This window comes from Stenella coeruleoalba, assembly GCF_951394435.1.
Source record: "Stenella coeruleoalba genome assembly, chromosome: 5".
NCBI lineage: Eukaryota > Metazoa > Chordata > Mammalia > Artiodactyla > Delphinidae > Stenella > Stenella coeruleoalba.
In genome coordinates, this window is record NC_137150.1 from 92162445 (window position 1) to 92176415 (window position 13971).

General features: G+C 35.6%; 1 protein-coding gene across 2 annotated transcripts in view; it reads left to right on the forward strand.

Moving 5' to 3' along the window:
- The window catches only part of CBLB (Cbl proto-oncogene B), a 214681-nt gene that overhangs the window by 182673 nt on the left and 18037 nt on the right, over window positions 1–13971 (forward strand). For both annotated transcript variants that reach the window (XM_079921619.1, XM_079921620.1), the window contains exons 17-18: window positions 684–824; window positions 7906–8025. In XM_079921619.1, coding sequence (XP_079777745.1) covers window positions 684–824; window positions 7906–8025 — 261 coding nt within the window. The remainder of the gene's footprint in view (window positions 1–683; window positions 825–7905; window positions 8026–13971) is intronic.

Genomic DNA, 13971 nt, shown 5'->3' on the forward strand with positions numbered 1-13971 from the left:
TGCAGTATTCTACAGCTACTAAAGGTGGGAACTATGCAAATATAAATAACTAGCTTTGCGACCACCACAGGAGGTAGTTCTATTGATATATTTAACTGTTTCTCCCTAGAGATATCTGGTAAGTAGAAAAAGATCATATTCCTCTACTGCAGGTGCATTTTCTGTATATTTTGACAATGAAATATATGGAGCATTAGTTTAAATGAATTAAAATGCCGTGGAGCAAACTTTTAAAAGATAATCTAAACTATTCTGTGACATTAAATTTTTGTGCATAGTGTGATTTTCTAATTAGAGGCTGTGAACTCTTATTGTTACACAAAAATTCTGTTTTGATGATGTGATCTGTAATATATTTAGTTCAGACCTCCAATGTCTTAATATTATAAAGGTTACAAGTGAATAATAAGCTGTTTCATAACCTGAAATACTGCTTTTTAATAGAAAGGGCTGAGAGATCGAAAAAGTCTGTATGCACACACGTGTGTTTGTGTGTCTGTGTTTCTCTCCAAACACCTCCTAGAAAATAATCAGCTCCCATTGACAAAGTCAGTGAACTGCTGGGTAAACACTGGAGGTGAAGTTGTTTATAAAGCAGCAAAAGAAAATCATTATTTTTGCCTGATACTGTGTTTTGATTAACGAAGTTCTGCTGTTGATAACTGACCTTTCTTTCAATGCAGGTGAAGATGCTTTTGATGCCCTCCCCCCGTCCCTCCCACCTCCCCCACCTCCCGCAAGGCATAGTCTCATCGAACATTCAAAACCTCCTGGCTCCAGTAGCCGACCATCCTCAGGACAGGACCTTTTCCTCCTTCCTTCAGGTAGGAGGGAAAAACCAAGCAAACCTTTTCACTGAAAGCAAAAATATTTCTAAGATGATACTGTCAAATAAGCATTAGTGATTCATTGGTTTCTAGCTCCCAAGCTGAAAAATCCCTGGGTGGGGAAAACAGCAGTTGGATAGGTTTGTCTGTCAATTGTTTGGTTTAATGGCAAAAGGATTACAAAAATGGCAAAAGCAACAAGGAATCGTAGAATTCAGAAATGGCGCTGAAGAGATTATCAAATAACACCTGTATGTTACAAAAGGTGAGAACCAGAAGTGCTCTGTGTTTGGGCTAAAAGTGATGGGGACAAATTTAGACTTTCTCCTGATTCTGAGTGCAATATTTTTTTCAAATAATGTGTTTAAAAATTTTTACTAAATATGCTTTAGGGTCATAATTTTATTCAAAAATGTAATATCTTGGTAAATTATATTGTTGTAACATTAATAGATATGTTTTTCTGAAATATCTGCATTTTATTGTTTTGTTACTGTTTTGATTTTTAATGCCTCAGTGTATCTACTAAAATTATTGGTCTTCAAGGAAAAATTAATAGTTTTTAAAAAAGAACTCAAGTGAGGAGTGGAAATAAAAAGACTTAATAAACCATCCACTCCACTAGTCAGAATTATCAGGAAAAACTAAATTCAGTTATGTTGAATCTGCTGATATTAATTGTTCCCATCAGTCCTACTGGTGATACTGTGATCTGTACTCTGAAATGTCTGCCTCCTCGACTTGGTTTGGTTAAACATAGGGTAAAGATTTTCTTTTTTAAACAACTGCTTTACATTTGTGTATGAGATAAATCATGAAAGCCTTCTAAGAGTGCTCACTTTGTCCTTTGGCCACCTACATGCTTCTTTGAAAACTTAGGAATCTTAACCATTATCATTCACCTTTAACATTTTTCTCATTTTTTTTCCATTTGGTTTGATAATTCAGAAGTTTGAGGCAGTTTGTAGATATGACCCACAAAATTATAGACATATAACTTGGAATATATAGCTTCAGTTTCTAAAAGTAGTTTATCTTCAAGGAATAATTTTTCGTCAGTAAATATTGAATTGTCCTCTGTGTCACCCACTCTGTGAGATGCCTGTGAGATGCCTCCCTGCCCTCATGGATCAGATTAATTCACTGAATGCTACCAATCAAAGAGCAACGTTCATAACCCTTCTAATCCAAGCAGAAAGCATGGATAATTGTTAGGCTCTTATTCATACAGCTACATATACACACTAACATTTTGCTCTCTTTTTCGCTTATACTTATTCAAATCTTTGTTTTATACATGGACTTTAATTAACATTTAAAAATGAATATATACAGCAGAAACTAACACAACATTGTAAAGCAACTATACTCCAATAAAATTTTTTAAAAAAATTAATCTCTCTAAATCTTAGTAAACTTAACCTTGCCCAAGGCAAACTTCTGGATAATTTCTAGCCAGATTCCTATAAGGTACCTGTCACCTTTTATATATGTAATTTAAGCCCCATTAAATGAAAGTTAAATGTAGTGCCTTCTTTTAAAATTAAGTCAAGCTTTCCAGGCTTGACTTAATTCTTACACTTTTTTACACAAACACACACTTTAACCTGTTTTTATCAAATGAATTAATTGTAAAATATTTCAGTTCTTTATCATCATTTCATTGTTCATATTGCTTTTGTAAACATCTTCAAAAAGTTTTTTCTCAAGATTACTAAAAAAGTCACTTCAAAATAAAAAGGCCCCCTTTTATTAGAATGAAAGTTGTATAAACTGTTTTATTTCATATTTAGCTTTGCTTGGCTGCCAGGTAGGCTCAGTAGCAGTTATCCTTAACCTGTGGTGTGAGGCTAACATGGGACCAGAGTAGGGTCATTTGAACCTGTTGGCTCTCTCTTGAACTCCTTTTATGCATGGAAGTACTCTAATTCCATTCAAGTAATGTTGATATCCCTCGATAATAAATACTTCTGAGAAACAAATGGCAACTTTTCCCCCCTTTCCAGTCTCATATAATTAACTGGACAAATTTCTAGTCTGTTGTCAGATCCTTTATGAGATCCAATGAGTCAACTGTTTTTATTCAATTTTAAGCCACATGTATAGACCACATCTTTTTCAAAAGAAATATTTTAATTCTTCTTAACATAATGATATCGTAGAACATGAAAGTTTCTTTCAGCTTTAAATAAGCACCTGACTGTATCATTTTGCAAAGTATTCAACACATTACGCTGTCTAAAGAAGTGTAATAGAAAATTTACAAAAGCAGTTCTTCATGCTGAACTGAACTTCATGAAAGAATACTCTATAAATGCTAAACAAAAGTTTAACTTAATAGCTGTAGAACCATACAAGGTAAACAATGGTGATTGCTAAATTTAAATGGACTATATGAGCACTTTACTGCTATTATTTTCACTATAGTTTAATCTGTAGAATTTTAGTCCAGTGTAATGATAAGCCTTTTCTGGCATTATGAAGATTTGGTTTCCTTGAGGAAGTCATTATCCCTAATTAAAGACAAAGGTTGGATATCCCCATGATGTTGTATTAAATACCTACTCAAACCTACCTCTTTATTCCAGCATTCAGTGCCCTGCACACCTGAGTCGGGTCCACCTTCCCAGCCTTATAGCCCAGTGGCTGCTCTATAGTAGTGGTTTTCAAACTACAGGGTCCTGTGTTTCTGCAAAGGAGCCTTAGGACTCCTGTATGATCAAGCGGGGGAAGCGAAGCAGGGGCACAGCTCTGATGCTGCTTTTATCTGTTTTCTATTTTAGGCCTTCATGCAAGATTTCTTTTGGCAAAATAGTAATGCCCACTGCTGTACATGAGCCATCTACTCTGGACAGGCCAGTCATATCTTAACAAAACCTGAAGAGTTCTCAAAAAAAGCTTTACACTTTACTGTCTCCAAACCCAGGGCTACTGCTAGCATATATGTGCTTTTGTCCGAATTACAAAAAGGCATTTCTTTTGTGTTGGTGGGTTGAAATAGGCACCCCTCCCTCTGCTTTGTGCCAGGGCCAGTGCTCCAGGAACAAAGCCAAGGCTGTATTTAAGTCTGCTCAGTCCCATTACTGCATGTCTTTGTGCAGTGCACAAAATACACAACGTATTTGGCAGCCCTTACTGAACCTTTTTCTCACTGTATTTCTAACCTGGAATCTCTTTTGAAGTCCTTATCCAATCTTAAAGTCACAATTCAACTCTAAAAGCTAGCCAGATTGACTTTATTAGAGATGAAGGAAGGTTTTCCACGGGATCCAGAAATGCAGTTGCATAAGTAAAATACAAAGAAAACTTGCATCATTAGTAGCAGTTATTGGAAAGGGTTTCTAGGGGTTTGGTTGACTGTGGCCTTTATGAAGCACACTCATGACGTAGTTACCAGGGACTCTCATGCCCTCTGAGGGCTGCACTCACAGAGTTCAAATCAGAGATCGAGTGAGGCAAGGTCCTCCCCCAGGCTCAGCCAGTGTGGAGACTACTGTGTTCAGGTGTTGAAGGATTGATGGGTAGAGCCGTGGTTCTCAAATTGTGGTCTTGAGACCAGCAGCATTAACACTACCTAGAAATTTGTTAAAAATGCCAATTCTTTAGACCTACCCAAGACTTACTAAATCAGAAACTCTGGGAGTAGGACCCAGCAATCTGTGTTTTCATAAGCCTTTGGGGGTGGTTCTGATGCATGCTCAAGTTGGAGAAACCCAGGGCTAGGCTATATCTGGAGGACTGCAGCCAGGATGGGAAAGGGAAGTAAAATCACACCATGTAAACTATGGTAGATTAAAGGAACTGAGGATGTTTAACCGACAGAAAAGAAGATCTTGAGTATGTATTAGAGTTGCTTTCAACCACAGTATTTGTAAAAGAATGATTAGATTTCTTCCATGTCTCCTGAGACAAAGAAAGACTGACCAGTGAGAAGAATTAGGAGTGGAAATTTCAGTCCTGTTAAGAAGCTTCCTGGATTATTAATACTTCTTATATCTCAGAGGGGTAGTGAGTTCTCTAACGCTTGAGGACTTGATCAGTGACCAGATCACTACATATGGGGGTGTTATGAATGTGAGTTAAAGAGTGAGGAGCTTTGTCTCACCTAAATAGGTCTTCAAATCCTCTTCTATCAATTAGATCTAGCATTGATATTCTTTTAAAATTTTCAGAATAATTGATAAATCTTTCAGATGGCTTTTGGACAGCCCCAGAGGAAATACGCCACTGTTTTAACTGTTCAATTTTATTTGCCTCTTTTCCTATGCTTGAGTAAAAAATTGGAAGTGTTTTAGATAGTGGGGGAAAAAAAAGAATTAAGAAAATTCCATAATGCCTCTTCCCAGAGATAACCACTTGATAGGTTTCCTTACACAGCATAATTTTGATTGATGCGTATTTCCCCACTTCTTTCATAGTTAGCAAACCTTTCCCTCCCAGTGTTTCCTTAGTTTTTAATACTCTCTTAAAATAAGTCTTAAAATTTTTCAACTTAGCATTACCATACTGTAAATCACAGGCACTTGTACTTTGCTTTTTAGAGTGGACTACCCATCGTGTTCATTCATTCATTCATTTCTCAAACGTGTATTACTATATAAATGGTACATTGGCTATGGCATTTTCAATTTGTATGTTTTAATCCTAAGTCTGGATATAAAATTTTACTTTAAGGAATTTTTGAAGAATTTACTTTTAAAAACTTTATTGATTTTCAAATTTGGTAATTATTGTACTCTCTGTAATAATTGTATTATATATAATATCTTTTCCCATCGAAGCAGGAATGCTTCCAACTTTATAACTTGCTACAGAAGCCCGGTTTACCCTATACCTGACCAGTAGCCAAACTTAACATGAAGCATTTTAGTGGTTCAGAACTGAACTAAGTATTTCGTGCTATTTTTGGTAATATTTTTAGCGTACCTAGTGACCTTTTAGGTGCAACAGATTAATGGAGCAATATCATACAACTGTATATTTTGTACTCTATTTATGACTCAATAATGTATCCAGAATCTAATGTTTACTCTTAAATAAATAGATGATTAGAAATAGCATATCTAACAAACCTATAAATTTACCCCTAAGGAAATAAAAAAGTGTAATTATAAAAGACAGTCTTTTCTCTGACCTAATATTATATCAGTGATGTTTTAGAATAAACAAGAATTGAAAGTAAATTTTATTGAAAATTTAGCTGTAAATCTTTGGGAAATTTCTAAATTTATGCAGAAATCACCACATTTGGTTCCTTTGGTTAGCCTTCCAAATCAAAAGACTAACATTTGTTGCATGGAATTTATCTTCTTATTCCTTCCTAAAATGTTTCAACAAAATTAATGAGGCTGAACCATTGACTTTTCAATTATTGAAAACTCAGAATCTAAGACTTACTTTAATCTCAAAATTAATGAAAGCAAATTAAGTAGCCTTGCTTAGGTTAAAAAATAAAAAGTCTCCAGTAAAGCTGGAGATAATTATTGTACGCAAATAGGGGGAAGGAAATAATGACTTCAACTAGTCAAAATTAATATAAATAGGCATGTATTTCCTTCTCAAATAATCAAAGTGTTACATATTTTTAATATCAAACTCAAATGGAAGTTAAAACAATGAAATATTTATCAGGTCTTCTTTAATAGTTACAATTTTAGCCTTATGTTAGCAATACAGATTTCACAGAATTTGAATTTATGAAAAATCTGAATATGAGTTAATTTGGGTAGTTAAAGGTAAATATTTGTGAAGTGCAGGCTATTTACCAAGCCGTATGCTTGGTACTGTGTTTCTATTAGGAGATACAATTCAAACACAATTGAGTAAGATAAGGTCCCTGCCCTGAAAAGAACTTACAGTACTTTTGGAGATACGGGCAGACATAAAAGAAAGTGTTATGAGAGAGGGAAACAGAGGAACCCGAGATGGCAGTGGTGGCAGATGATAAATTATTAGTGAACCAAAGGTTGCAGAGGTATGTTCATCTACTCAGAAAATGAATCAGTTCTATGGATTTAAACTCATATACTACTAATTTTAAACCAGGTAGGTTTATGGTCCTAATGATTTAATATAGTAGCACTGATACAATCTTTTTCTGCCATTAGCTCTGCCATTAGCTTCTGCCATTATTCTTTTTTTAATAAATATAATTAAGAAGTACAATAATTTTTAATTTGTCTGCAATTCATATTTTTCACTATTTCAGATTCCCCCTCTCTGTCAAGGTGGTTAAAAAAAAACAACACATTTTATTACTTATACAAACCTTAATGTTAATAATAGCATAATTTTTAATAATTGAATTTATTGTCCAGTGAGCCAACTAACAATTTTTTGCATAGGATGCCCAATGTAGTATTTTTTTTTTTTTTTTTTTTTTATGGTACTCGGGCCTATCACTGTTGTGGCCTCTCCCGTTGCGGAGCACAGGCTCTGGACACGCAGGCTCAGCGGCCATGGCTCACGGGCCCAGCCGCTCCACGGCATGTGGGATCTTCCCGGACCGGGGCACGGACCCGTGTCCCCTGCATCGGCAGGCGGACTCTCAACCACTGCACCACCAGGGAAGCCCTCAATGTAGTATTTTAAAAGGCACATTATATGTACAGGAGATTTCATAGACATGAATTCATTTAATCCTCACAAATCCCAAATGTCAGGTCCATTTTACAGATTATGTCTTCCTAATGCTTAGACAGATTAACTGATATAATATTCTTACAGGCAAAATTCAAAACCCATTTTTTTCTTTGACAACAGTTTCTATTCATTGTACAGGACAGACTGGGACAGAAAATTAAAATTAGAAGCAGTTTTTGCCATCAACAATTTTACCATCAAGTAAGAGATCTGAAAACTACAAAGTTAGTAGTGTGTATTAATTAGGAATAAATGGGAAAAGCATATTTGAGCAAGTGATGAATAAATTAGAAAATATGCAAATTAGAAAGTGGTACTATCAGTCATGAAATGTTTTATTTTCAAAAGTTGATCTTTATAGAGAATTTCTATTTTTTTTCTTTAGCCAGTTAGCAGAGATAATAGTTTTAATCTGAAAATTATCTTTATTTTTAAGATCCCTTCTTTGATCCAGCAAGTGGCCAGGTTCCTTTGCCTCCTGCTAGGAGATTACCAGGTGAAAATGTCAAATCCAACAGAACATCACAGGACTATGATCAGCTTCCTTCATCTTCAGGTGAGTTGGCTAATAATAGTAATAATAATACCTTATGTTTGTACAGTGCTTTTCGGAGCACCTTTTTATTCAGTGTATAATTGAGCACCGCCAGCCTAAGAAAGTATTTTTATCACCATTGCATTTGCTTATAAAGCATGTATTATGAGAAGAATGCCTACAAAATTGTCTCACGGAAAAGAAAACATTAAGCCTTAATATTAACTTTGATATGTCAGTAAAGCATGTTCTGTGATTCAAAATCTATTCATTCTCTAACTTTTGTTTTGCCTTATCAGACATGAGAAATGGGATTGAGGTCTTTATATACCGAACTGCTGCATTCTCTTATTTCTCCATTAAAGGAAGAAATCTCTTTAGAATTAGTATTAGCACCAAACTATTCATTTTCATAGCTTATTTAGGGCTATCATGCAGTGCTCTACTGCCAGTCATCAAGTAGAAGCTTGTTCCATTTTAGTAAATACAAGTCGTACTCATAACCATTATTAATGGAATGTTGCTGCTTTGCTTCTTTGGGAGGTCTTCCTCGACCACCATATCTAAAATAGCTCCCCCTACTTGACACAGTCACTTTCTATCCCCCTCTTTTGCTTTATGTTTCTTCATAGCACCTTTCATTCATTTATTTGCTTGTCTATCTCATCTGCTAGAGTACTGCTTTGAATATACACACGTGGTTTGGTTCACTGCTTTATCCCCAAGTGTCTAGAAGAGGGCCTAGCACATGTTCCTTGGATGAGTGGAGGGGTAGAAGGGAGGAGGGAAGAGTCGCCGATATCTGTGTTATGGTGAACATACACATATTTTGAGCAACTGAAAAAATACATTTGTCTCATAATTATGAACATCAGAAGTTTTTCCTATGTAGATTTTTGTCCTATATCAGTATTTTTTTCATTAACTGTATTTTGACTTTTTTTGAGGTATAGTTGATTCACAATGATGTTTTAGTTTCAGCGGTACAGCCAAGTGATTGTTATATAACTGATATATATATATATATATATATATATAACTGAATATATATATTCGTCTTCAGATTCTTTTCCATTATAGGTTATTACAAGATATTGAATATAGTTCCCTGTGCTATACAGTAGGTCCTTGTTGTTTATTTTATATATAGTAGTGTGTATCTGCTAATCCCAAACTCCTAATTTATCCCTCCCTGCTCCTTTCTCCTGTGGTAACTATAAGTTTGTTTTCTATGTCTGTGAGTCTGTTTCTGTTTTGTAAATAACTTTGTATCATTTTTTTAGAGTCCACATATAAGTGATAGCATATGATACTTGTCTTTGATTTACTTCACTTAGTATGATAATCTCTAGGTCAATCCATGTTGCTGCAAATGGCATTATTTCATTTGTTTTTATGGCTGAGTAATATTCCATTCTGCATACATATCACATCTTTTTTTTTTAACATCTTTATTGGGATATAATTACTTTACAATGGTGTGTTAGTTTATGCTTTACAACAAAGTGAATCAGTTATACATATACATATGTTCCCATATCTCTTCCCTCTTGTGTCTCCCTCCCTCCCACCCTCCCTATCCCACCCCTCCAGGCGGTCACAAAGCACCGAGCTGATCTCCCTGTGCTATGCGGCTGCTTCCCACTAGCTATCTACCTTACGTTTGGTAGTGTATATATGTCCATGCCACTCTCTTGCTATGTCACAGCTCACCCTTCCCCCTCCCCATATCCTCAAGTCCAATCTCTAGTAGGTCTATGTCTTTATTCCTGTCTTACTCCTAGGTTCTTCATGACATATTTTTTTCTTAAATTCCATATATATGTGTTAGCATACGGTAATTGTTTTTCTCTTTCTGACTTACTTCACTCTGTATGACAGACTCTAGGTCTATCCACCTCATTACAAATAGCTCAATTTCGTTTCTTTTTATGGCTGAGTAATATTCCATTGTATATATGTGCCACATCTTCTTTATCCATTCATCCCATGATGGGCACTTACGTTGTTTCCATCTCTGGGCTATTGTAAATAGAGCTGCAATGAACATTTTGGTACATGAATCTTTTTGAATTATGGTTTTCTCAGGGTATATGCCCAGTATTGAGATTGCTGGGTCATATGGTAGTTCTATTTGTAGTTTTTTAAGGAACCTCCATACTGTTCTCCATAGTGGCTGTACCAATTCACATTCCCACCAGCAGTGCAAGAGTATTCCCTTTTCTCCACACCCTCTTCAGCATTTATTGTTTCTAGATCTTTTGATGATTGCCATTCTGACTGGTGTGAGATGATATCTCATTGTAGTTTTGATTTGCATTTCTCTAATGATTAATGATGTTGAGCATTCTTTCATGTGTTAGTTGGCAGTCTGTATATCTTCTTTGGAGAAATGTCTATTTAGGTCCTCTGCCCATTTTTGGATTGGGTTGTTTGTTTTTTTGTTATTGAGCTGCATGAGCTGCTTGTAAATTTTGGAAATTAATCCTTTGTCAGTTGCTTCATTTGCAAATATTTTCTCCCATTCTGAGGGTTGTCTTTTGGTCTTCTTTATGGTTTCCTTTGCTATGCAAAAGCTTTGAAGTTTCATTAGGTCCCGTTTGTTTATTTTTGTTTTTATTTCCATTTCTCTAGGAAGTGGGTCAAAAAGGATCTTGCTGTGATTTATGTCATAGAGTGTTCTGCCTATGTTTTCCTCTAAGAGTTTGATAGTTTCTGGCCTTACATTTAGGTCTTTAATCCATTTTGAGCTTATTTTTGTGTATGGTGTTAGGGAGTGATCTAATCTCATACTTTTACATGTACCTGTCCAGTGTTCCCAGCACCACTTATTGAAGAGGCTGTCCTTTCTCCACTGTACATTCCTGCCTCCTTTATCAAAGATAAGGTGACCATATGTGCATGGGTTTATCTCTGGGCTTTCTATCCTGTTCCATTGATCTATATTTCTGTTTCTGTGCCAGTACCATACTGTCTTGATTACTGTAGCTTTGTAGTATAGTCTGAAGTCAGGGAGCCTGATTCCTCCAGCTCCCTTTTTCGTTCTCAAGATTGCTTTGGCCATTCGGGGTCTTTTGTGTTTCCATACAAATTGTGAAATTTTTTGTTCTAGTTCTGTGAAAAATACCAGTGGTAGTTTGATACGGATTGCATTGAATCTGTAGATTGCTTTGCGTAGTAGAGTCATTTTCACAATGTTGATTCTTCCAATCCAAGAATATGGTATATCTCTCCATCTTTTTGTATCATCTTTAATTTCTTTCATCAGTGTCTTATAATTTTCTGCATACAGGTCTTTTGTCTCCTTAGGTAGGTTTATTCCTAGATATTTTATTCTTTTCGTTGCAATGCTAAATGGGAGTGTTTTCTTGGTTTCACTTTCAGATTTTTCATCATTAGTGTATAGGAATGCCAGAGATTTCTGTGCATTAATTTTGTATCCTGCTACTTTACCAAATTCATTGATTAGCTCTAGTAGTTTTCTGGTAGCATCTTTAGGATTCTCTGTGTATAGTATCGTGTCATCTGCAAACAGTGACAGCTTTACTTCTTCTTTTCCGATTTGGATTCCTTTTATTTCCTTTTCTTCTCTGCTTGCTGTGGCTAAAACTTCCAAAACTATGTTGAATAAGAGTGGTGAGAGTGGGCAACCTTGTCTTGTTCCTGATCTTAGTGGAAATGCTTTCAGTTTTTCACCATTGAGGATGATGTTGGCTGTGGGTTTGTCATATATGGCCTTTATTATGTTGAGGAAAGTTCCCTCTGTGCCTACTTTCTGGAGGGTTTTTATCATAAATGGGTGTTAAATTTTGTTGAAAGCTTTCTCTGCATCTATTGAGATGATCATATGGTTTTTCTCCTTCAGTTTGTTAATATGGTTTATCACATTGATTGATTTGCGTATATTGAAGAATCCTTGCATTCCTGGAATAAACCCCACTTGATCATGGTGTATGATCCTTTTAATGTGCTGTTGGATTCTGTTTCCTAGTATTTTGTTGAGGATTTTTGCATCTATGTTCATCAGTGATATTGGCCTGTAGTTTTCTTTCTTTCTTTGTGACATCCTTGTCTGGTATCAAGGTGATGGTGGCCTTGCAGAATGAGTTTGGGAGTGTTCCTCCCTCTGCTATATTTTGGAAGAGTTTGAGAAGGATAGGTGTTAGCTCTTCTCTAAATGTTTGATAGAATTTGCCTGTGAAGCCATCTGGTCCTGGGTTTTTGTTTGTTGGAAGATTTTTAATCACAGTTTCAATTTCAGTGCTTGTGATTGGTCTGTTCATATTTTCTATTTCTTCCTGATTCAGTCCTGGCAGGTTGTGCATTTCTAAGCATTTGTCCATTTCTTCCAGATTGTCCATTTTATTGGCATAGAATTGCTTGTAGTAATCTCTCATGATCTTTTGTGTTTCTGCAGTGTCAGTTGTTACTTCTCCTTTTTCATTTCTAATTGTATTGATTTGAGTCTTCTCCCTTTTTTTCTTGATGACTCTGGCTAATGGTTTATCAATTTTGTTTATCTTCTCAAAGAACCAGCTTTTAGTTTTATTGATCTTTGCTATCGTTTCCTTCATTTCTTTTTCATTTATTTCTGATGTGCTTTTTATGATTTCTTTCCTTCTGCTAATTTGGGGTTTTTTTGTTCTTCTTTCTCTAATTGCTTTAGGTTCAAGGTTAGGTTGTTTATTCGAGATGTTTCCTGTTTCTTAAGGTGAACTTGTATTGCTATAAAGGTCCCTCTTAGAACTGCTTTTGCTGCATCCCATAGGTTTTGGGTCGTCGTGTCTCCACTGTCATTTGTTTTTAGGTATTTTTTGATTTCCTCTTTGATTTCTTCAGTGATCACTTCGTTATTAAGTAGTGTATTGTTTAGCCTCCATGTGTTTGTATTTTTTACAGATCTTTTCCTGTAATTGATATCTAGTCTCATAGTGTTGTGGTTGGAAAAGATACTTGATACAATTTCAATTTTCTTAAATTTACCAAGGCTTGATTTGTGACCCAAGATATGATCTATCCTGGAGAGTGTTCCATGAGCACTTGAGAAAAATGTGTATTCTGTTGTTTTTGGATGGAGTGTCCTATAAATATCAATTAAGTCCATCTTGTTGAATGTATCATTTAAAGCTTGTGTTTCCTTATTTATTTTCATTTTGGATGATCTGTCCATGGGTGAAAGTGGGGTGTTAAAGTCCCCTACTATGAATGTGTTACTGTTGATTTCCCCTTTTATGGCTGTTAGTATTTGCCTTATGTATTGAGGTGCTCCTATGTTGGGTGCATAAATATTTACAATTGTTATATCTTCTTCTTGGATTGATCCCTTGATCATTATGTAGTGTCCTTCTTTGTCCCTTATAATAGTCTTTATTTTAAAGTCTATTTTGTGTGATATGAGAATTGCTACTCCAGCTTTCTTTTGGTTTCCATTTGCATGGAATATCTTTTTCCATCCCCTTACTTTCAGAGTGTATGTGTCTCTAGGTCTGAAGTGGGTCTCTTGTAGACAGCAAATATATGGGTCTTGTTTTTGTATCCATTCAGCCAATCTGTGTCTTTTGGTGGGAGCATTTAGTCCATTTACATTTAAGGTAATTATCGACATGTATGTTCCTATTCCCATTTTCTAAATTGTTTTGGGTTCGTTATTGTAGTCTTTTCCTTCTCTTTTGTTTCTTGCCTAGAGAATTTCCTTTAGCATTTGTTGTAAAGGTGGTTTGGTGGTGCTGAACTCTCTCATCTTTTGCTTGTCTGTAAAGGTTTTAATTTCTCCATCAAATCTGAATGAGATCCTTGCTGGGTAGAGTAATCTTGGTTGCAGGTTTTTCTCCTACATCACTTTCAGTATGTCCTGCCACTCCCTTCTGGCTTGTAGGGTTTCTGCTGAGAGATCAGCTGTTAACCTTATGGGGATTCCCTTGTGTGTTATTTGTTGTTTTTCCCTTGCTGCTTTTAATATGCTTTCTT